The sequence below is a fragment of the Manacus candei genome, unplaced genomic scaffold (assembly GCF_025592945.1).
Source record: "Manacus candei isolate 608988 ecotype Guabito, Panama unplaced genomic scaffold, ASM2559294v1 h1tg000014l, whole genome shotgun sequence".
Taxonomy (NCBI): Eukaryota; Metazoa; Chordata; class Aves; order Passeriformes; family Pipridae; genus Manacus; species Manacus candei.
Window position 1 is genome coordinate 32,480,490 of NW_026138062.1, and position 25,352 is coordinate 32,505,841.

Below are 25,352 nucleotides of genomic sequence, written 5' to 3' on the forward strand. Positions count from 1 at the left end.
AAACAGAGAAGAAAGAACTGCATTTAAAAAAAAAAAAATCACAGAATAAAGGAGATATCTGGCTGGACACAACAGAGTACAGGTGTTGGAGATCACACACAAGGCTAATATTTAATACGTTTTTTCTAAAAAAAATGTTGATGTACAGGAAAAAAAGCAAAAAGTTACAGGAGGGGAAAAAAAAAATCAAAAACCCCAAACACAGAAGTAATTAAGGAGCAGAAAAAGTAGTTCAAAGACAAAAAGCAGCAACTGAGATACAGACAAGCTACAGAGGCAGATAAGATACAGAGGGTTTATCCTGTCCAAAATAATGTGCTTTGACAGTCACCAACAGACCACATCACCTTAGGAGGAACTTGTTCAGACACTGGGAAGTCCAGGAGCCTTGGGCATATCTGAGTCACATGACATGAGATCTGATAAGGTTTTTTGCATTTTTTAAGTTGGGAAGTAAAATAGGAAGGAAGAGAAAAGCTCTATTTCCTAAGGAGTTGAACTATTTCAACAACCTTAATAAAGGTACAATAGAGGTTCTAAATCTCACACAAACAGTGCTGGCCTGTGTTCTCTTTTAACATTGTATTCATATTCCTTCACCAGCGTTTCAGCTCTTGAAAAGGTACCCATGTAAGTTTAGCTGTTATTAAGGAATATAAAATTAATATTTAAATAATCAATAACACTTTTTTATATACTTCACAGCTCTTCAAAGATCTGTATTATTGCACTATTTCCCCTTGGAAATGTGAAAATCCTAATTTTTGTCTGGAAAGGAAGAAATCTAAATTTAAAAACCAGTATATTTTTGTTTCTATAAAGGATTTCATTTCCTCTGATCACTCACAGAAACACATCTTCAGTTTCAGTAGGGATGAGCTGATATTGATTTTTTCCCCCCCTAGAACCTTTTAAGTCCTCCTAGTACAGATGACCTGATTGTTTTCCAACAAATCCTTTGTCCTCATGCTAATCCGTTGCCTATTTTTAGGCATATTTCAAATAATAAAAAAAACAAACACAAAATATTCCAGACTTGCCATCAGCTTGACTGAAATCCACTCTTACACCTTGTTCCTACTTCTTAACAACTAGAGAGTTAAACTAAATTATTAACTCCTGACATTACAGGCTCCAGTGCAAACCAGGAATTCAAAGCACGCATTTGACTATTTAGTGATGTTAATTTCTGGCTACCACAAAAAATAAAATAAATAAATCAGCTAGACTGAAAAAGTCTGCATATCTCCAAACCACTCTCCTCCAGAAAAGCAATGAGAGAAAGTATTAGAGCAGCAAGAGAGACTCTTATACTGTTTTTAAGTGGGAGTTGGGAAAAATGCAGTTTAAAGTTCTAGAGAAACAACTGGCTTTCTTTAAATGCAAAGTTTTTTTAAAAAACTCCTCAAGCAAGCAACGTGAAATCAAAACTATGAAGTCTCTCTTTTTGGTTCCATCACTTAAACTCTAGTGGCTGACATAATTTAACATGAAAGGGCACTTGATTAAATCCATCTGTGAAAACTGTCTTAGGTTTTAAACCAGAATAAGTTCTGACTGGAATCAATTACCAAAAAGGTTTAAAATATATTGCATCAACAAACGATTAAAATAGCATTTCCTACCTGAAAATATAGACGGTCTTTTCTTAGGACGCCTTGGATGTATAGGGTCTATATTCCTAATATTTCTTTGAAACTTTCCTTTAAAATCCTTTTCTAACAGGATATCCGGTGGCAGGCTTCTCCGTCTTGTTGTTTTATAACGAGTCTGATAGGAATTCAATTTACTATTAGTCCTGGAGTACAAGCTGCTGTCATCAACTGCCATTATAGGGCACTAACTGTTAGAGTCACCCCAGGAAAGCAAAGGCAGCCTGGAGATCCAGAAGTATTTGGACTAGTGGTTACAGAGCTGAGCAATCTCAGATGTTCTCATGCTCAACTCACTTGTTGGGGAAGTTGAGCAGGTGGATAGGCATGTGCTGAGACAGGTGTAGAGTTACTGCATTGCCCCTCCTTGCATCAGTGAAGTAGCACAGGGAGGAGACAGGCTGAAATAATTTGTTTGAAAGTTCTGAGGTAATTAGAAAGTTCAATAAACCTGAGCTCAGCAGCACAATCTCAGCAAAGGGGGAACTACAATTTAACATGAGGCACTGTCTAGGGTTAGTATGGTTTATATTATACCCACAGCATTTCTCAGATCAGTTCATTAATACTTCGTTAACTTGGCAAGCTAAACAGGTGATGCTAAACCTTTTGGAAGGAACGGGAGAAATTATATATCTTGATATATAATTGTGTAGCTTTTTAAGTATTTTATTGTGTTAGAAATGCAGAAGGATGCAAAGTCTGCTAGATTTTGTCTTGCTCCTCCTAGAATTGTATTGAATTTGGCTGAAAGTTGAAATTATGAATGGAATGATCCAGTCTAAAATACACTGGACTCAGAAATCACACCTTCAATTCAGAAAAGCTGATAAATTAAACCAAAGTGATTTAAACCAAATGAACATCAAATTAAATATTTAACATTAGATAGCAAAGTGACCATCTATAATGCTGCTGCTTCCTTTGAGAACGCACGCAGGATCACTCTCGAGGAGAAAAGACAACGCAGAAAGAACCGTGTCTTGTAGAATATACCACCTAAGGAGTGCTTCTGCTGTGCCTTTTGCAATCAGACATTATCTCATATAGGCCTCATTAGCCACCAGCGTGCTTGTAACAAATGTGGATAGAGCCTTTCCCAAATCTTCATTCGTGAAGCCTAGCCATGATGATTATTTCTGATCTTACTGAGTATTCAAAAGATCATGAGCTCTGTTTATATGTGGAAATAAGCTTTTGAAAATTCTACTGGACTCCAAAGGAGGTTTAGGTGGTGCGAATTAAGTTATGACCAAAGGGAATCATATGTCTAAATTGCTCAGTTACATTTTAAAAATTCCTCTAGACACTGGTCTTCATCACTGGAGACCAAAACACTTTGTTCAAGTCCTTCAAATCTATAGCAGCTGTGGATCTCATCCTCTGTTTTTCCCAGCTAATAACTCCTCCCTCTCAAGAAAAAAAAAAAGGTCCAAGAAGTTTTCCTTGCTTCTCCTTCTCTTCCAACTCCACTTGCTTTTTCAGCTTTGACTGAACCAACACAAAAATATTCACTTCATTCCTGATAACACAACTAAACCAAAATACATAAAAAAACCCCCTTTTCAAACCAACAGAAAATGCTTAAATCTGAGCAAATAAATATCTCTGAACCATGTGTGAAGACTGAGAAATAAGAAATATCAAATGCAAGAATTGACATTTGAGGAGCTTTAAACTGAAATTTGACAGAAGCTTTATATAAAATTTCAGTATCTTCAATAAGTGACCTAAGCATCAAGCTACAGGATATTCTGGAGACAGCTCTTAACTTTTCCTGCTGAAAGTACTCCAACACATATAAATAATTAAATATTCATTAGAAGAGTGACTTGAAAGAGACTGTCCCATATTCTAGCTGAGTGATACAATCGCTGCACTATACAATCTTACCTTCTGCAGCCCAATGAATATTCATGCCAAGTGGAACATTTCCAATAGGAGAAATGGCCGCTGAGACACTCAAATATGTGATAGTGGTCACACTCTATCAGATGGGGAAAACCTGTCAAGAGCACAAATCCCTGATCCAGCAACAGTACACAGAAATCTAAGAACAGTTTACCCCTGAGTGGCCTTCAGGTGGAAATCCAGAAGACAGATGAAGACCCCAAACATCTCATCACTAAATTAATTGCCTTTTACAGGATCTGCTCTGGAACACACACTGGAAAATTCATTCAGAACTAGAAATCAAGACAGGCAAATAAATACTTGTTCTGAAAACTGAAAATCCTAAGCAGATAAAGCAAAGGAGTATGCAGCAGTAAAGCAGAAACTGAGGGTGCTGGTGGTGTCTGAAAGTTATTGAGAATGAGGTGCCTAAGTGTCATTTTAGTAGACTAACTCTATTATTTATCCCATCAAAGGTTTACACAAGATCTTTCAGAAGAGATTACTACAAGAAAGTAATCCTTGTGTTACATTCAGAACTAATCAAGAAAGTGCTCAAAGTATGAAAAGCAAAGCACAGGAATCATAATTTGGCTAAATTTTAAGGCTGGCAGAGGTTCATAAGACTTCAGGCTTCTCTGGTAGGTTCTATGTAGTTCAGTACTTTCTTACAATTTTAAAAGGTCAGTATAATAATCATTGGGTTTATCCATTACAGTCAAAGGCTAAATCAGGACATCATACCCCTTCCCTCCAACAGACTACTCAGTTGTAGTGTCTGCAGTTTCTATTATGAATTCTTTCGATCAAAATTTGATAAAAAAATGCTAAAAGTAACTGATGTTTGATAACTGATTTGTGTTTGGATGTCTGTACTGCAGAAACATAGAGTTGATGTTACAAAATCAGCCTGGTCCAGGTCATAAAAAAGCCAATTTTCTCATAGGGGAAATTATCATTAGCTTTTTGTTTAATAATACAGCAGCAAATCTTGTTATATTTTATGTGCAGTAAGCCTAGTGTTATTATGACCACATTAGAGCTGCTGTTCTCATTTTCAGCTGAAGAAATATTTGTGCTTATCAACAGCAGAAAAAGTTTCCTAAAAAGTGTTCTCAATGTGTCACCTTGTGCAGGCTGGCTCAGAAAATCTGTATTATGGAAGAAGAAAACCAACATCACAATGAATTCCTGTATGGTTTGGTAAAGTAACTTCTGTATCAGTGTACACGAATTCATGGCCCTTCCCACCATGCTGTACATAGCAGAATAAAGTGGTATGTAAATACCTCCAAGGGAGAAGAAGGCCTCTTAGCCATATAAGTTGGAGGAACTGCAATGGCAGGAGAGGAAAGTTCGAGCTTTACTAACATTTTAAGCCAGCATGGTTCAATAAATCAAGCCTCATCCTTCTTGCCTGTGTCCCATGGAGCTTCTGTCCTTGGTTCATTACCATCCACTTTGTGAGGCTGCATAGCAAACTATGGCAGAAACCAGGACAAAAATACAAGAGTAAGCATCCAGGAGAGGGATATATGAATTGTTTCTTTTAGTGACTGTGCCCAGTTACCCTTAGTTAAAATATTTGTAAAACTAAGGTTACAAAGGCAATGTTCAGGCTACTTAATTAATTTGTCTGTGTATTACAGGTTTTAGACATATTTAAAGAAATCAAGTTGTTACCAATCAAGTTGAATATTCTTGGGTACCTGCTTGCCCAGGAGACTGTTGAACAGAACTTACCAATTTAGAAAATCAATTTTGTTCTTTTGTTCAATGTAAGGACTTATTACCCAGCTCTCATTTCCTATACACATCAGAACACTCACAGATCTGCCAAGTTATCTGTGTCATGAAGTCTCTAACCTCTTTTGCTTTGCATCTCAAATACAAAAGCTAAACAATTCAAGAAAGGAAAATTGGGTATCAAAAAGTGAGGAAAATATACAGCTGTTTAAATCCTCCAACTGTTACATAAGAAATTATTTGTTTAATTTTCTGGAATAACCTGGTTGTCTTAATCCATAGGATGTGAACATCTGACATGTTCTCTGCTTGAATTAACCCATTTCTTCCAGCCTAATGCTGTTATAAGAAGAGTCTGGATTAGGTCCAACTTCAGCATCCAAAAACCCTCTCCTTAGTCAAGCATCATTTTTCAGAAGTGAGTATAAGAGAAAAAGGTCAATAAACAACCAGTCATGGTCATCCTGTTAAAGACAGCAAAGAGATCATATTAGGTTCACATTAATTTCTACCCTTGTAGCAAACACTTGGCTCATAGAATTGTGCAATTAGGGCTTAGTTTCCTACTACACCTGACCTTCGAGAAACTAAATAAGAGATGTTAGTCATATCATGCACTACATTTACAGTTTTAATTTGCAATAGGTAACTTAACATCGAATTGCAGTCACAGAAAAGAGAAACAGACTTTCAGCCCAGACAATTCTTCACCTCTCTCAAACACTAACAGATAAAACATCAAGAAAAGATAGAGCTTTTACAGAGTTACTTTCTATGTTGGTATGTTGATTTTAATAGATGAATATTGACAAGAGATTTGGCTAAGTGTTTCAGCTGCATTGTCCTTCAGCTGAAAGAAGATAAGAACCTTTAAATGGAAATCATATTCTTGCTTGCTAACAACAAACAAAATATATGGTAAAAGCTGTAATCTGATTCTAAGATATTAGTTCCTTACTGTTTGATCCAGAATGTGCACTTCCCATATTAAGTAGGAAAGCTGACTTATATTGCAGCATTTCAAAAGCAAAAAAATTCATTTTCTAATGTCCATTTGTAATAATTTTATTTCACACTAATGTTCCCGTTACATGATAGCTGCCGCAGCCTTATTTTCATGAGAACTCGAAAGCTGATCCTTCTCCAACAGGAAAGCATCGCAAACCCTGAGAACAGGCATTTTCTGGCAGGGTAGAGTGTAGAGGCAGAGCACAGGAACCCAGCCAGCTGACAGGGCTCCTCACAGATGGCCTCAGAGCTGTCGGCACCCGAGTGGCAGCCCAGTGGCTGGGCATCTTCCAAAGATCACAGGCTGAGGGTGGAACTTGCCAGAATCTACACAATGGTAATGCTTGATATTATTCCACTGCAATCTGGGACATCAAGCCTATGCTCTAGGTACAATGGTTAGAGAAAGACCTGGGGCTACGCAGGAATTTTACTTAGTAAGAGGTAGTATTAGTCTGGAATAAACACGGCAGATGTTCCTGTTTTTCCTATTGTGTTCTGTGTAGAAAGTGAATACTGTGAGCAACTACAAACACTAAGGTTAAAGATTTCAGAGACAATTTTCTATTTTAAACCACTTTTAAGTGTTCAGTATTCTACATAAATTAAATTTTGTTAGCGCATATGTGTGAGGTAATAACAGCACTTCAGCTTCTGTAAAAAGTGTTAAATATATAGAGGAAAAAAATTCATCATGTTTGAAACTTGTATGTATTTCTTAGAGAGGATCAATTTAATGAAATTTTTCATAAATTACAAAGAGTTTATGCTACACTTAATGTTAAGTGAGGCCACTGCCCAAGGGGATCACATAGATATAGGAAATCCAGTCTTCTTCCTTTCCCTGCCATGAAAACTAAAGGGTAATGAAAATTCTGATTTTTATGGATGAGCAAATGCCTATGTGGTCTATTAATAACATTGACTTTTATAAATTCCAACTTATCAAAGTTGCATTGATTCAGTGCTGGATGAGATTCAAAATAGATAGAGCAGGCAGAAATAGTCCCTTGCCCAAGATTTTGAATTGATTGTGTTACATGAATTTTGTTAATGAAGAGGAAAGAAGAAAGGCAGACAAAACTCATCTCACCCTTCAGTACACCTGTCCTTTGCAATGTAATGGGACAGACCAGAATTAGATTTCACATGTCTTTCTAATGTTGCAAGAAAAAGAAAAACAACAAAAAAACCAAAACATGGAACAGTGTATCAGAAAACACTTTGAAATAAGTACCACACAGAAAAGAGAGGAGGAGAGAAAATTCAGCTATATAGTTCTCTTAGATCCTTGTGAAGATGCATCTTTTCCCACCCTTCACATCTTCCTAAAACATCACACTCTAGTTAATGCAGGGTCACTTCCATCCCATCCTCCTTGAATATCCATGCCTTCAGTCTTAACAGATTGTGGGTTACAACCTGATGGAAGGGTTCAATCTCAAACCACTGGGCTAGTATTTGCTGAGTGTTATGTCATTATCCATACAAACAAAGAGAAGGTAACAACTATCACCAGCCTTTGAAAACAGTAACAGCATTTAACTCTTTAATAGGTGTTTCCTGTTCTCAATCTAGATACTACTTCAACATCCACATAACATAATGAAACATATTTTGCATCATCTATTGCTAATTAAAGGTGAGATTCAGATCATTCAGTGTTGACTTCAATTCACATCTGAGTGAAATCTATGTGCCCAAATCTTAGGGATCAAGAGTGCCTTCTCTCCAGCACCATTTAATTTCTGAGTGAAGACTGTCATGATCCCACATGTCATGCTGGTCAGGAGCTCTAAAATGCTTGTGGTTTTGGGATTAAAAAAAAAATAAATATTTTGAGCCTCTGAAGAATATGACCCTTCTTTCTCAAATGGGGGAGAATCCATTTTGTGCTGCCTCTAGTGGGTTTAGAACAGCAGAAAGCACTACTGCCCAGGCTCCTACTAGTATAAGTTTCATCTGTACCCTCATGTTGGGGCAAACTGTTTCCTAGATCCTCAACAGTGACATCTGCTCATTTCAGAAGTGTAGTAGTCAGAACAGCCAGGTATAGCTTGTTTTTCATGTAAAACAAATATAACCTGGAGAAAAGGAGGCTCATGGGAGACCTTATCACTCTCTAAAACTGCCTGAAAGGAGGTTGCAGCAAGGTGGGGGTCAGGCTCATTTCCCAGATAATAACTGATAGAATGAGAGGAAATGGCCTCAAGTCACACCAGGGGAGGTTTAGATTGGGTATTAGGAAAAATTTCTTCACCAAAAGGGTGGTCAGGCATTGGAGTAGGCTGTCCAGGGAAGTGATGAAGTCAGCATCCTAGAGGGTATTTAAAAGACATGTAGATGTGGCACTGAGGGACATGGCTGAGTGGTGGACTTGACAGTGTTGGGTTAATGGCTGGATTTGACAATCTTAGAGGTCTTTTCCAACCTAAATGATTTTATGATTCTATGTAAGTACCTATATTTTGCCTGAGTCCTAGACAGATGGATCTCATATATGTACTCAGGTCATAGCTATATCATAGTGTTCTCAGGAAAAAAGTGTACTGGTAACTACTGTTAAAGGAATTGGAGCATAGAATTTTTTATTGTTTTTACTTTTCAGTGTCAGCTCAGAATATGCTTGATTATATGCTGAGCCTGTAGCTTTCCAGCTTCTCCATGTTCTCCCCAAAAACCCATTTCATTTTCACACAAAGCATGTTGAACTGAATAGAAGAGCCACATTCAGCTACCATAATTCTGGAGTTTTAGTAACAATATAATAAATGTAGATTAATTTCATATAGTGAAAGATAACCTAGGTTTATTCAACTGATTCTCCAAATTAGTGCTCTCAGTTTCATCTAGTGATCATAAAGGTATCTATTAAAGCAACAAAGGAGCACACAAACTGCAAGGTGTGTGTCTACCCTTCAGTTTTCTCCAGAGACAAAAGTGTTTTTTACAAAAGCATCTTAAATTTTTGTCTAAGATGGAAAATGCATTCCATCTCCCTCAATCTGCAAAATATCCTCCTTCCTAGCTGTCACACTCCCAGGAGAATCAGAACCACATGCATATTCTTGATGTCTGCCACACAGAAATGGGTTTAAAGTGAGTTGTCTGGCATGATTTAAGCACATTCCCTTTCATGGGAAGTGCGATTTACAGACTTATATACAGTTTGACTTAATTTTATCCTCTCTCTAGTACCAGTGAAACATTCAATTTGCTCTCTATATCACTGGCTGTGTTTCAGCTTCCTTAGTACTACCTATAAAACTGTCCCAAGTGCAAGAGCAATCAATATGAAAATGAAGGTATTCCATCTGAGGCCAAAGCTCTAGAAACATCAGAACACATCCTTACCAGCTACTCTGAATGCCTGAATGCGTAAATAATCTTTAAAATCTCCAGTTACAAACAAAAACTCCATAACTGATTTGCCTGATTTGTTTAATTGTACAACACCAAACTTCTGTATCATAGAATCAACCGGGTTGGAAAAGACCTCAGAGATCATCAAGTCCAACTCTTGATCCAACACCACCGTGGTTACTAGACCATGGCACTGAGTGCCACATCCAGTTTCACTTTAAAAATCTCCAGGGATGGTGAATTCACCACCTCCCTGGGCAGCCCATTCCAATGTCCAATTACTCTCTCTGTAAATATTTGCTTCCTAATATCCAACCTACACCTCCCCTGGCACAGTTTAAGATTGTGCCCTCCTGTCCTACTGATTGCCTGGGAGAAGAGACCAATCCACACCTGGCTACAACCTCCTTTCAGGGAGTTGTGGAGAGTGATGAGGTCTCCCCTGAGCCTCCTCTTCTCCAGACTAAACAACCCCAGCTCCCTCAGCCTCTCCTCATAGGACTTGTGATCGAGTCCCTTCACCATCCTCACTGCTCTTCTCTGGACCTGCTCCAGCACCTCAACATCCTTCCTGAACTGAGGGGCCCAGAACTGGACACAGTACTCCAGGTGTGGCCTCACCAGCACTGAGTACAGGGGAAGAACTGTACTTTTATTACACATACTTATTTTGCATTTGAACAGTATTAATAAGGCCCACTTATTGCATCTAACACTGCAATACAGTAGGATACTTCTTTCATAATAGAAGCATTTTTCTGTGTAGAGACTTACTCCCTCTCTGCATGCCTCTCTTCTCCCCCTCTCCCTTTCCCATCTGCAGTAAGGAAAGCATTGCCTGGGCAAAATAAGAATGGCTTAGGCAAACTTCCTCTACACAAGTTCATAAATGTGGATTTAGAAGCAGACTGGAGCTCCTCTTGCAGTGTCACAGAAACAGAGAGAGCAAGGAAAGGAACAGCTACCTGAATATAACATGTAAATTTCTCCCCCCCACTCCTGCCATACTCAGAGATAAAAGTTGACAACCAGTACACATGTCAAAAAAATCAGCAAATGCAAAGGATGTGAGGAAACTCAAGGTCTCCAAACCACAGGAAGTAGTCGCCAACAGTAAGTAACTGAGACATGGTGCTGCCTCAAATAACAGTGAGCACTGCTTGGCAAGGACAAGCAAGGGATGACTCCTAAAGCAAGCTTTAAGGTAAGTGAAAAATTCCAAGTGCTTAAAGAATAAAAAAGAGGGGAAAAAACCCACAAAACACAAAAGAAAGAATAAGAGACACAGTATAGACTTATTTGAAGTCAGAGATATTTTAAGGTACTCTTTTGTCCACCTTGTTTCTTGAAGATGAGAACCTAACTAGTGAAAAAGCATTACATTTTTAACCAATGACATCAAAAGCTCCCAATTTTACTGATTATTTTTCTCCAACTTCTTAAAGCATCACCTGCATGATAAGATGGCTTCTACATCATGCCCAAAACATTGTTCCTGCACAGGACTGGAAAAACATCATGTTCTATTATAAATACGACACAATTTATATAGCCTATACAACAATGTTAGATTTAAGGGAGCGTGCCTGTGCATTTTGCATAGATATATAGATATAGATATTTAATGTGATTAATAAAACAGTACATATGTATACTGATTATTCAATTTTCCAGTAATATTCAGATTAGGATCTCAGTGGACACAGTTACTATTAATACAAGCAGAACAAGAACAAATTAGAAAAACATTTAAAAATTCCAATGAGATTATTTGTGACCACGTGCTGGTGTGAGTTAACTACAGTTTAGACTAATTTGACAATTAATTTGCAAGAACAACAGTAAATGCATTCAAAACAGTATTAGCAGAAGAGAGTAATTGTGTCCCCTTTGCAAGCTCCCTAATACAGGCAAAATGACAAAAGAGGTCATGTGCTTAACAGATGCTCCCTTTAGGGGTTGTGTTGCTGAAAGTGCTGCAGTGGCCCAAGGCTCTCCAGATAAACACCAAATATATATATATATATATATATATATATACACATATACATGCATACATATATGCACACACAGAGACTATTGTACACAATGGAAATAAGAAATAAAGATAATCTGCAACAACAGAACAGAAAAGGAGAGTTACTTTGCTGAGTGTCAGCTGTGCAACTGGTAAATTTTCAACTAAGACAACACAACCTTATTCTGAACAGTAACACATATGAAAAAAACTGAGAAACACACAGTGTTAGTGTTAAATAAAACTGTGCAGTAACCTAGTGTAAGATAGACAGTCACCGTAGCAAGTACATATTTTGAGACAACTGTTTGCCCACTGACTGTGAACATTAATCGACATGTTTCAGCTTTCTCAAGAAAAGGAAACACCCTTCCACTCCTTAATGTCTTCTACTGTTATCTCTATACAGAGCATCAGAAACAGAGAATTTATTTCACAGAAAGTCAATTAAGAGCTTAGTTAGCGAGGAAGAAAGCTTGCCAAGGGAGATAAATCCTGCAATGTTCCCAAAACTTAGGGAGACTCCCACTGAACTCTTCCAGTACTTCATTCCACAGTCAAGGGAGGTATGTGAAACAGCATCATCTTCCTGCTTCTTCCAAGTTTAGCTCCAGGCTTTATAACCCCAAAATTAGAATAAGTGGCAAAATATTGAGGAGCAATAAATTTTTCAGCTGGACTTACGTAGGCTAATTAGGACTTTGAGGACTCAGGATGATAATCCTGAAATTAATCCAGATTCAAAGATACTAAAACAAAAGACCATGCAGCCCTGTTGCAGTATCCTCACATAGCTTGGATAACCTCTAATTTCCTGACATTTCGTATTAGTTTCAAGAGGAATTTGAAGAATTAATGCCTGTGATAGCATAGAATATTATGTTCTGTCTTATCTCTGGGAAGTCAAGTTGTTACCAGTCTCTAGAACAGGCAAATACGTTGTTGAACACTTCTGCAATTACGCATACATCCAAGAAAAAGTGGTAATAGTATAGAAACTAATTATTTTCAGGAAGACATATATCAGTAAGGTAAGTCCTTCAATCAGTTTGCTTACATTTTCTGTAGTTAAGCACTACTGTCATGTTAGCAGTATAAATTTAGCTGATAAAGGGACTCTGCACCTGAGAACGAGTTACAGCTACGGAAGTGAAAAAGTACCAGAGCAAGGATCAGACTTACTCATGGCACTTGATACTGCTGGTCACATAATTTCTGTCTTTCTTAGGTGGAGGAAATTATTTGGGGGCTATCTATCCAAGTCTTGACTCCAAAAGCAGAGTATTAAGAAAACAGCTCTTTTGGCATAGTGTGCAAATGTAAGAAATATTTCTGTGGAGGATAAAAACTAGTAGTGGGTCCCAAAGGGACCTAAGGAAATGCCCTTCATTCCTACACAGATTGGAAGCATGTGGAGAAACGGGTGCAGTTCAGATCGAACTTCAGCAGAAACGAGATTTCCAGATATGCTTCTCAAGTCTAACAAGCAGGACACATCTTCCATGGGAAAGAATACAGCATGAGCACATAAAAACCAAGAGATTAGTGTAAGGGAGGGTCATCTGACCAACTGTATACAGAAGCTGCAGAGATCTTCCTCCTAGCTAAAGACAGGCTTTTGGAAAGTCCTGGGGACTCACAGGAATTAAATAACAAAGCCCAGTTTCAGCTTGGGAGCCTAGTCTCCAATACCTCTTTTACAGCCCGTGGAGAGAGCCATTGATTCAGGGCTGGGAATACTCTCTGCCTCTCCACTAACTATACTGAATAGTGGCAAAGACAAAGTTAGCTTTTGGGAGTTCCTGTTCCACAATGATAGGAATATCCCTCTTTCTTTGGTAGAAGATGCTACAACTCATCTATTTCCATGTTAATATTTCCTTCTTGTGAGAAAATTTGGGTTTGGATGGAGCTAGTTCAGTTTCAACATTCAGGTGCCTTTATTTATAAAGCTGAGAAATCTCTTGCTTTGAGATGGCTTTTTAAAATACAGAAATTTGTGGATGATGATCAAGTCATCTTGCAAAATTCTGTTCTATAAATTTAAACAAATGAATTCTTGAGGACTCACAGTACAAAAGCTAGATATAAGGACCTTGAAAAATTCCACAGGCCTCTTTTTTGAACTCTTTCCCTTATTCACACCTCTTTGTTAAGTGGAAATATCAAGGCACCAGATACAGCAGTTTAGTACCACAATAGGGGAAACTGTCTTTTCCCCTTAACTGCAGACTTTTATTGACAGTTACAGATGCTTACACTTTGAATGCTCATACAGGATAGATGAGAGGACCTTCTACACTACAGCAATCGTGAGTGAAGCACAGTAAACTAAAAAGGATTTTCTTGCACCAGCAGAGCTGCTCTGCTGGGGAGAGCTCAGATGTGAGTGCAGACTTGCCAAGACTGATAAATTTTTTCTGCCCTAAGCAGAGGGCAGGAGCAGGCTTCATCTCTCATTATTTGTTCTCTCCTAATTTGTTCATACAATTCCCAAGCTTTATGTATCATTACTTTAATTGGGAATGGTAAACTAATGGGCTGAACTTTCTTTGATGGTCAGAGTGCTATATAAAGAGATGCACAGAGTCAAAGTGAAAGATTCAAAAGGGCTTTATCTTCCGGTGTCTGAGACAATGCTGAAGAAACTGAAAAAATATAATAACAAGATTCTTACAGCAATTCTTACAGCAATTTTTGATGTTTCTACTTAGGTATCAAATTTATTCAAATTGGGAACTGAAAACTTCCTATATTATGACATAACCCTAAATAAGGGCAGCACTAGATTGGAAATATCTTCCTGTCAAATCATCTAAAGGAAGGTGTCTAGCAGCAGATTTCGGCTGCTATTACTGTTGAAACTGTACCTAAATTGGCAATCTTGATTTGCTACTGTACATCAACCTCCACATTAGCCAGTGTGTGGTGTGCGCATATCTATGTGAAAGTACGTACAAAAACACACTGAAAAATAAATCACAGTCCGCAACCTAAGCTAAAATTTTTCAGCTCACTTTCTGGAAACACAGAAAGTAGGTCAGCACATATTCCAAAATAGCACAGCAGCACTAAAAGCAAAAGGACTTTTTAGCTCATCTCTCTATAGGGGAAAATGGAGAATAAAAGCCTTTTCCTTATTCTGCTATACGGAGGAACACGTACAAGAAAAAACTGCTTATACTTTAAAAAGCCTCCAAATGAGCCACCTATATGGGTTAAAATGTTGTCTGTTTTAATCAAAGCAAAATAACATTAAGTGGAACTATTTAAGCTTTATCTAAATATAACCAAGGGAAAAGCCTGAATGTTTAAAATGTGTTTAAAATGTTGTGCTGGATATGTATCACATCCTGTTCCTTGCACATCTTGTTCCCTGTATCAAAAACCTATTTGGTAAAATATTTACTTTGGAAATAACGGGATACTGTCTGTGATTTTGTTGTTCATCTTGTGATTTATTTTTGAAGTATTTGGTGTTGCAATAAGAATTGCTGCCTATTTTGTGATAACTTTCATGCTAGGCACATTTTAAAAAAATATTTTTTTTAATACCTGATGCAGGTCTCCCACTTCTATATTTGTTCTTCTTCTATTAAGGAAATAAAAAGATTAAGCTAAAACCAAATTATTTAAGCACTCACATATCTTATAAAGATTCTTAGGAATTCTTCTGGAATTAATATTGATAACTCCTTTCATGAACTATTACAGTACTGTAATATGAAAAGAAAACCAAAATCCACTCTTAGGCAATATTAAATAATGCTTATCAGCCCTAAAATGTTATTACCTGATTCAAGTCAATATTAATACCGTTGGCTGCAACACAGTGAATGATGCTTCCCACCATCTGTTTCCCAGAACAGATTTCAAGGTAGAACACTGATATTTTTAATTAGGAAAAAATTATATTGCCTCCCCCAAATTCCAAGTGTTAGCTTCATTTGGATCTCTGTGCTAGACTAAAATGAATGAATGCTTGAAAGTTACTGAGCAGTGGTAGTATGACCTTTTAAGTTCAGCGATTTCTATGCAATCAGCAGGAATTCCTAAAAATAACAAAACAAGTCTATTTTTAGCCTCATTCTCTGGGGTTTTTTTCATTTTCTTTTTTTTTTTTTTTAACTACTACTATACTTGTGTTCCATCTCAGTTCTTGGACATATAGCTCTCATTTATTTTCCTGCATCAATATCTCATCCAGCAGTTTGTGAAGTACTATAATCCATGTATATATGCACAAAATTTAGGCAGATATACAACTGGACTCTTCCAAGAGCCACATTCCCCAAGAAGGGAGATTAAAATGGAAAACAACTTCCTGAACCCACAGCTGCTGGGATCTGCACTTTTCTTTGACACTCAAACCAACATTTGCTATCATAACTTAAGTAAAAATCAGGAACTTCCTATGTAACACAGGCTACACAATTAACTAAGTGAAGAAACTATAGTTTCTCAAACTCTGATAAATGAAGTCAAAATACTAAAATAAAATAAAATGGTTGAATATTTATGTCCTGTGAGGTCTCCACCTTGCTAAATTTTAAAACCGTAGCCTAGCAAATAAAACGCATAATTAAACATGTTTAATTGCATTCCTAGATTACTGCCAGATAGCTTGTCACATGCCTTGCTGGGTCTAAACAGAAGTTTTCATTTGTTACTTCTAAAAGCCAAAGGCGCAGAAGTAATTGAGTTCAATTTACAGCTGGACAAATATACTATTAAAACATCATCAGATCAAATAAATAAAATAGTATAAATTTACAGTGAAGTGTTCAAATAAATAAGGGAAAATGAGACAGTTGTGTTTATGTGTAGCAAGAGATATGATCTCCTAGCATTCTCTCACTGGTGCCAGCAATGTCATCCTCCAAAACCTGAGAGATCTATGAAAAGATAACAGGTCATACATTCATCAGACTTCAGTTCTGCTAATTCTGACATGCCACCAGTGTAATTAAAAAGCAACACTGCTCTAGTGAAACAGAACTAAATCATTCCCTCTGTTCCCTGGGATCTTTTCTAAACTGTAAAAGACAAGAGATTTCACAACAGTTCATTATATAATTTGGTTTGGTATTAGAAAATAAATGCCCACAAATATACCTGCAAATTCACATAGTTCCATCTCTGAGTTCAAGGACATTTACAAGACACCTGCTAATATGCCAAATTTGTATTCACTGGAGTGGGAAGCCTGCTATCATGAGATACTGTTTTCACTCAGAAGCCAGTAGCTTAACTGCTGAGAGATTGTATCTTCTTAAACTGCTTCTGAAGGAGAAACGTTAGTATAATCAGTTGCTTGAAGGCACAGTAAAACAGGTAAACTAATCCAGAAGTGGTCAGATCTAGTATTTTCTGAGCTTGCTTAACCAGGATGTAGGAGGTCCTAGAATTACAGTTGCAAGGTAGTCTAGGAAACAGCTTTTACATTTCCCAGTTTACAGGCTGTTACTACATATAGTTGTACTTTTCCAGACCAGAGTCATCAGGCATTCCCTCCCAGCTCATGTGGTGCAACGCTACATGCTCAATCTTGTGTCTAGAGCACTAGAGATTGTGCTGTAGACTCCCGTGGCTGCAGTGCTCTACATAGGGTAGATGTCTGCCTTACACCCTTCAGTGACTGACATGGGAATTTCAGCAAGTTCCAACTGTACACGGGGTTGAAATTGCACATGCTGCCAGGGAGACGTGTCCTAGAGCCCTAACTCAAACTGAACTTACAGACTCAGCCATATGGAGCCCTTTTCATGCCAGCTGTAAGGTACACATCTCTGGTGTACAGAATAGCTTATCTCTAGGCAATGAAAATCACCATTTTCATAGTGATCACACAGGTCTAGAATATATATCACACACAGATCATTGTGCTCTACAGCATAAATACTTCCTCTACTTGTTTTGATCTGCACTGTCTTGGGCAAAAAATATCAAAATAAAATAAACACCGAATAATAAATCATATAATAATAATTGTCCCACTGTACTGAAAACCATCACTGAAAAATTTAGAAAAGCTGAAACAGAAAAATCTGTATTTAAATGATCAACAAAGAAAATAAAATAAACTACTCAGAAAAGTCTGTGACCTCGTTAAGTGCCTTTATAGTACTGCTCTTTAAAAGCAAAAGAAAATATGTCACTCCCCAGTGGAGTAGAATTGAGAGCACTACAGAAGCCAGTACTACAGGAGAAACACTGCTAAGAATATAATTTAGAGGGACTTACAGTCAATTACACTGTACCTGTTTAACTGTCGACAAGAAATCTTATTTTTATGGCAGAAGGACTAAATAAAGAATAATAATGGTTGGTTAAAACCCATTGAACCTTTTTTTGGTAGGAAAAAAATGTTTTGTTTTGTTAAAGAGGACAGTGATGTACTCACATTGCTATTTTTCCCCTGGTTCCTTGACATATAAATGCACGGTAGCAACTGAAGCTATTTTAGATACTTAACTCAGTACACGTGCAAAATGTTTATTCATCTGTTTTCAAACAACGTATCAGCATTTACAAAACCAAATATAGACAACTCTCTTCTGTAAGGAATTTCATTCCAAGGAAGACTTTAACTAAACACTTGCACTGTATTAGATTAGCTAAAACCCACGTTTCTTCAGCTTCTGGTAATGGTTTGCCAGCTTTCACTAACATTAAGACAGAGTCCATAAATACTCATAGTAAAGTATGTGCACGATCTCAAGTCACATGTGATGGCCTAAATATAGCTTTGCAATTCATATTTAAAGTGAGACCATAAGAAACCAAAACCTGTCACTGCCAAATATTTAAATTCATGCACACAATCCTTTTCAGTAAAAACTACATAAACATGAGCTTCCAAACACCAATTTACATGTTTTACATTTTTCACCTATGCAAAAGACCGAACTATTTACTAAAAAAAGGGTAACAGTTGCCACACTTATTCAATAAAAACATGCATTACTACATAAAATTCATCATTATTCTTAACAGAAAAATCTTGTGTAAATCTATAATGACTAGATAATTAATTCAAAGTCTTACCTTTCCCTGAAGCAACAGATTCCAGTAGTGATCTCTCTAAATACTTTGATTTTGCAATGTAATTTTCATAAACAGTTTTCTAGTTCAGACAGAGATGCGTTAACTGCAAGCAGACTGGATGCTATCTTCTTTGTTTCCTGGAGATCACTGTTTTGCATTGTGAGCCATCACAACTACCTAGGAAAAATAACAGTCGACCTTCAGTCACCTGGACAACATGATATATTACTGCTCCCAAATTAAACAAAATATTAAACAAAAGCCAAGTCTTAAAACATCATGTCAAAATTTGTATTTATTTATCAAACAGTTTGTAATAGAAGCTGTTAAAAGAATTACTGTATAGTTTCTTACCAGGAGTTCATGCTCTTGGAAAGAGACATAAAACAAGTGGGAAAAAATTATATATAAATCTTATTTTTTTTAATTACAACTTGTCTTTTCATTGACAATATGAACCAGAGTACTTTTTTTCCAGATTTTTGGTCAGAAGCTATATGCAACAATGAAAACTGAATTATTCCTTAAGCAGAAGTACATAGAATGGGTGCCAACAGAAAAAAACCTGCTGAGAGAAGGAATCTACTTTTACCATTTGGGTATAACTGCAAGGTCCCAATTAAAAGAAGAAATATATTTCTACTTAGTACTAATACAGGCACGGGGCAGACAGTTTTTTAATTCAGTCCAATAGCAGCTGTAGGCCCAGAAACAGAAGTTATTCACCCATAGCTGTTCTTTGAGACAGGCTATGCACATTTGTTCTTATGTTGTATGGAAGCAGCACAGAGTTAGCATTGCAACATTTCCACACCCACACTGGCTGAAATCTTCTCCGTCCAAAAAATCCCAAAGACATGAGATGACTTTTGAATGGCAGGACTGTTCTTATTGTGTATCAAGTTTATGTCCTGTATTCCCATGTCATCGTAGCAAAGGAGCTTGAAGCTGTCTCTGGTTCTCCTCCTCTGAGCAACTTGTTTATTATATGATGCCATGTTACTGTCACTGTGTCCTAGGTTTTAATATCTTTCCAAAAGGTGGTGATACAAAAGAAGCTGAATATTTTGAGCAGATCCCAACCTGCACAAAGGCTTTGAAGTTGAGACTGCCATGTCTGTGTTAAAACCACTGGCAGCAGATGTGGGTACTACACTTTGGAGGGAGAGTGCTGTCCCATGATGGATATGACCAGAGGCCCATAATACCAAATTATCAAATTCAATTTGAATTTTGTTACTATGAGGACAGTTTGAAATGTTCTCTGTGAGCTCGAGGAGTGATGATGCTACATAGATCTGTGACATGAGTAAAATGCCTTGCTTGCTAACTTGAATATGAGATGGAGTTGCTCAGGGCCTTGTCCAACCAAAGTGTTGAATACCTCCAAGGACAGAGAGAAAACCTGTCTGGACAACCACAGTGCTGTCGGAGTAGCCTCTTGAGCAGTATATCTCAATCTGAATACTCCAGATACCCAGCAGCAAACAGGACAGTCCAACTCCAACCTAACTTGTTCAGCTCCATGAAATGTTTGATAGGGCACATAATTAAAAGCTCTACAGAGTTGATATTAGCAAATGATACTCAGTAGTATTCTATCTCATAAGGGATTGTTTTATAACCTGTCTCCTCTTCCTATCCTTCCCGTGACAACAGGAACTACCCTTGCCACTTTTTTGTATTATTAAATGGTTTATACATTTTGATTTCTCATTTTTCACTGCTTTTATCCTTCTGGATAGCCTTTTGCAGCTGATGTCCATAGAAGACACAATAGTACTTTTGTCCACACTTTAAGAAGCACTACTCTCAGTCTGGGTAATTCCCTTCTACCATGTTTATGCAAGAGTTCAGTTTTGTGAACGTTAAGAGAATATTGAACAATGGCATGACTCAAAAGTCATTGAGAGAGACTGAGCAGTTCTGGCTCAGATCTGCTCCTGCAAAATTTTTGCAAACTTGGGTATCCTTTTGTATCTATACCATTTTAAAGATAAGGTCCCACTTTTTTAGATACTTTTTGGTTTGGAAAATGAGAAGTGACGGACAGCAGATCTAACCGGTTCCTGAAACCACCCTAGTTTTTCATCTCCCTGCTGAGAAGTCTGCTTATGCCTGTGAGATGCTGTAAGAGATGTATAAGATTTTTGAACAAAAATGGATTATGAAGTTTTAAACTCATAAAAGTCAGTCCCAATTACATGGAATACTTCATGTTATCATCATCAGTACAAGAGAGTGGATTTTGTCTGTCATACATGACATCTGTGCAGTATTGAGAGACTGCAGCTTAGAAGTAATCACCTAGTTTTGCATATCCATATGAAAAACCACACTTTTCAATCTCTGGTAACCTGAAGTCATTATCCTTTGCTCTGGGGTGGGGGGAGGATGGTCAGAAGGAGAAGAAGGGAGTGCTTTCCATAACAGACTCTGAGGCCACAGTGTAAACCCTGACTTTCATGGACATACTTTACTTCAAAGAACAGCAGTAAGCTGAATCAAGCAGTCAGCCTGAAGCCAAACGTTAAAAATTTTTGCAGACACACCACCTTTTCAGTCCAATATAAAAAGGGCATAGTCTCCTCTATAACCTGAGCAGAAACCAGACCTTGAACAAGGATAAAAAGGAGGAACCTGAAATAAAGTACAGTATGGATATAACTAGTTTAATTGTCAAGTGTTACACAATGATTTGTCATATGCTATCTAACTTCTTATTCTTCCTCCCTGAACCACTTCGTGGTAAGTATGTTATTTCTACACAGGTATTATTTACACCAAACTATGACTTTCACAGATCTGTGCTTTGTTACATCAGTCTCACTACATGTGCAATAATACATATATGTCAGAGAAATAATTGACACTTCCACTGTGTCAGTTCTTCTGAAAAAGCTGGATTTTTATTTTTATCTCTTTTTAGCAGTAAAGAAAATTAATAAATGCCCTAAGTAGGTACACATTGTTCTTGTAAATATTACTGCTTAATGTGCCTTTCTGAAATAATCTTCATAACACAAAATAATTTTAAAGTATGAAAATTATAATATTAAATGTAAAAAAAAAATGCAGTAACTTCATAGCTGTACAGTAAGACATCTCAAAATAAGGTTTGTCAAAATACACATTGTTCTAGAGAAATCAACGAAAACTAATGAAGGTAAGAGCTGCATCACTCCAGCACCCTCTGTTGGCCTTCCTGCACCATATTACTTCGGGTACTCATTTAAGAGCATTATTTGTTGAGTCCTGAAGCTATGACTAAGATTCCATTATATACAAACATAAACGAAAAGCAAAAATAAACCCATCCCTCAACTCAGTCCTATGCATAGCACCTTGAGCTATATAGGACAACACAGCTTAATATCAGAGTACTCAGTACTGCTGCATCTGCCATGCATTAGCCCATCTTTGCAGGTATTCAGAATTGATCTGTCTAATTACAAGGGCAAAATGTTCTTTACAAGCACTCTCTGTGTCTGATATTTCTAACAGACACGAATAATAAATGGCATCTCAAGGTCAGCTCTCACCAATAGAAGGAACAGTTTTACAGAAAGAATAACTATTTTTATGGAGCATCATGCATTGTGGCAACTGAGAAGTAACAATGCATACACTATGTAGAACATCATCCGACAAAGAAAGTGCTCAAATCAGGTCTCATCAAGCATGCAGGAAAAAAGTCCAGATGCCAGATACAAGGTGAACTAAATATAAACTCCATATATTGTGCACAGCCAGATGGTGTAATTTCCAGAAGCAAAGGCCCTTAACCCAGTGATTCTGGCAGCTGCTTTGCAAAGCCTGCTCAGAGCTTTGCAAAGGCAGATGCGAAGTTGCAGTGGGCAATGGAGAGGAAGAGGGAGGAGGAAGCAGGAGGCCTGAAATGGAGAAGCAGTCATGCTTTCATGGCACTGAGGGAGGTAAGGGTGGTAAGGCTGCTGCTGAGAAAAACTGCCGAGGGTGTTATCAAGGCTGCCCTGACCTTTCTGGCTCCTCAGCAGGTGACAACAGTGGAGAAGCAGCCTGTGCCCAGCTCTACAGCAGGAGGCAAAGACCTGCTGCCTGGCCATCTCACAGTCCTTGAAACACCACTCAAGAAAAGCCACAAGCAAAGAAAAGGCAGGACACGAGCAGGTCTTACTGAGCTGCCTGGCTGCTTCCACCAGACAAATGGTTGAGTAACTGCCTACTTTATCTACCTACGGCTAGGCCAACACTGGCCAGAACCCAAAGAACCAACAAAAGAGCTTTTCTTAGCTGATATTAATGACACGGGGAAATTTAGTCTCAAAAATGTCATCAGCCATTGCAAACCTGCTCCCTTCACTGCCTCTTAATTTTGCACCTTTAAGCTCTATACAGCGTTATATCTGCTTAGTTTTGTTTTCACAACATCCTGTCTGCTCACCTGAAATTCATGCCCACTATCTCACCACCCTTTCAGGCTCTGCTCTCTGCTTCTCTTCTTTCCCACATGCATCTTCACATTATTCTCTCTAATATTTCTATGTTTATCAACTTTAGAATTGTCCTAATAAAAACTGATCCATCCAATAACAATCTCCAGAACATGATGAAATGCATACAAACTTTTGCCAAACAAATCTGTAGTACTATTTGACAGAAAGCATAACTACCCTATTTGAAATATTTACACAAATGCTTCTCCTTTGGGTAATTTATATTTTACCACTTAACAGGGATGGAGAAATCAGTTTGATTTGGAATGTCATGATTGGAATTATTAGAGTCAAATATTTATTGCACAGAACAAACCAGAAACCATCTCATGAAATCTGTGAAGTTCATTTGAGGTCACTGACTAACCAGTCCAGAAGCCAGAGGTGGGCCCAAAATGAATCCGTATCTCCAAACCTCAAAATTGAAAAAAAACCAAAAGAGCACTTGCATTTTCCATTTTCAGGAGTTAGTATTTTGACAGTTATTTTCTGGCATTTATATTCTGTTTTGTTATTTTAATACAAATTCAACACTTCATTTTTTCCATGTTTGAAAGGTCTAGTTCCAAACAGTAAATGGTAGACGTTATTTCCTTTAAGACTTGGCTGTTATTAGGTGGCTGGTTAGGGCTGTAGTAGCCTGTTCAGTAACAGGTTACTTACGCAATGAAGTTCCTCTGCCTAGCAACCCCAAGGGTGGGGTCCAAAACAACAACTGCACCAGTCAGATTTTGCAACTAAAAGTGAGGGAAAAAAGAAAAAGAAAGGCCGGAATGGAAAGTGCAGATGGAAAAAAACCACTTTTGTTCATGAGAAGTGTAACTTTCTAAGAAAAGCAGGTAACAACAACATAGAAGAACGAACCAAAAGCAGCTGAACTATTTTCCAATCAAAGTGGTAATTAATTCTGAGATCGTAATATAATAATGATTATTAAGGAAATAATTCATGCAGAAAACACAATCTCTGCAAAAGATCATGCAAATACTTCTCTATTCTTGCACTAATCTTCCCTTTCCATTGAATGCAGAAACAATCTTTTCACTTACAATAAAAGCTTATAAAAAAAGTTACTGCTAAAATAGCTGGATATTTTGAATACTTACAGAGAAAGGTTCAGTATTAGTATATTTGTGTTGAGTTGTTAAATTATAAAAAAAAAATGAAAGCAAACATTAAAGTTATTGTTGACAGCTTTAGGAGTAACATTAACTTTATTAATTTCATTTACTAAGTTTGTGCTGGTTAACGCTAGAAAAATTAAAAGATAAAATATATTTTTTGAAGATTTATAAATAAATATTCCGTAAAAGAATCAAGGAAACCAACACTTCAAACATCAGTTGTATGAAAAAAAGAGACTCAAACCCACAAAACGACCCAAAACTATTTGGCCATGTATCACTTTATTGTTCATAAAAAATTCTTCTATGTAATGATTTTCCCACCCTCCACAATTTCAAAGTCTTTCCCTTTCTCAACTCGCCCAGAAACCGGTCAAGTATCACAGAGAGAATAAGCTTGCCATGAGAGAATAAGCTGGGGATGTTGACCATTTATATTCACACATAACTTACGTTTTTCATTTTTTAAAGTATTCAATGCAGAGGGGAGAAGCACACCTCCCAAGCAGCAGGGATCCACTCAGCCAGCTCATGGAGTACAATGCCACACCAGGAACACCTACGCTTGCTTCAGACCAGCTACTGCTGTGTGGCACAACATAAAGCTTTTGGTTTGGGGGCTGGAAGGAGCAGAGCTCTATCTGTTGCCCACATCTACCCAACTAACTACACTTCTCATTTTGTTTTGCCTGGCCAGGCCTGAGCAGCCTACGGCTCTGAACTGGTGCAAAAAGCTCAGAAGGGTTCCTCGTGCTTTCTCTTCACGCTCTCCCAGACAACTAGTACTGCCCTTTATTTATACTTCAACTCTCATCTCAACATACTGGTCTCTTATACAGGAGCCTTTTCTGGTAACTGTGTTGCTTTAAACAGTAAGTAAAACCTTATTTTGTATTATTTACTCACTTAGTAAATACACTAAATGCATTTACTAAATAAAGAGTCCTAGATGCATCTTTCATGCTGTGAAACAGATTCATAAACACATCAGCACTTGGAAGGCACTACTCTCTGATGTGTTATTACA

The 25,352-nt window shown here is 37.5% G+C and overlaps 1 protein-coding gene across 3 annotated transcripts in view; it reads right to left on the reverse strand.

The window, feature by feature from the left end:
* FRY (FRY microtubule binding protein) overlaps positions 1 to 25,352 on the reverse strand; it is a 234,108-nt gene that overhangs the window by 186,265 nt on the left and 22,491 nt on the right. Inside the window, exon 2 of one of the 3 annotated variants that reach the window (XM_051778816.1) lies at positions 18,727 to 18,903. Coding sequence is in view for 1 of the 3 variants with exons in the window: in XM_051778812.1 (XP_051634772.1) it covers positions 1,626 to 1,830 (205 nt within the window). In the remaining 2 variants the exon portion in view is untranslated. Of the gene's footprint in view, positions 1 to 1,625; positions 1,952 to 18,726; positions 18,904 to 25,352 lie in introns of those variants that run through there. The other 2 variants (XM_051778817.1, XM_051778812.1) reach the window with 2 other exon arrangements.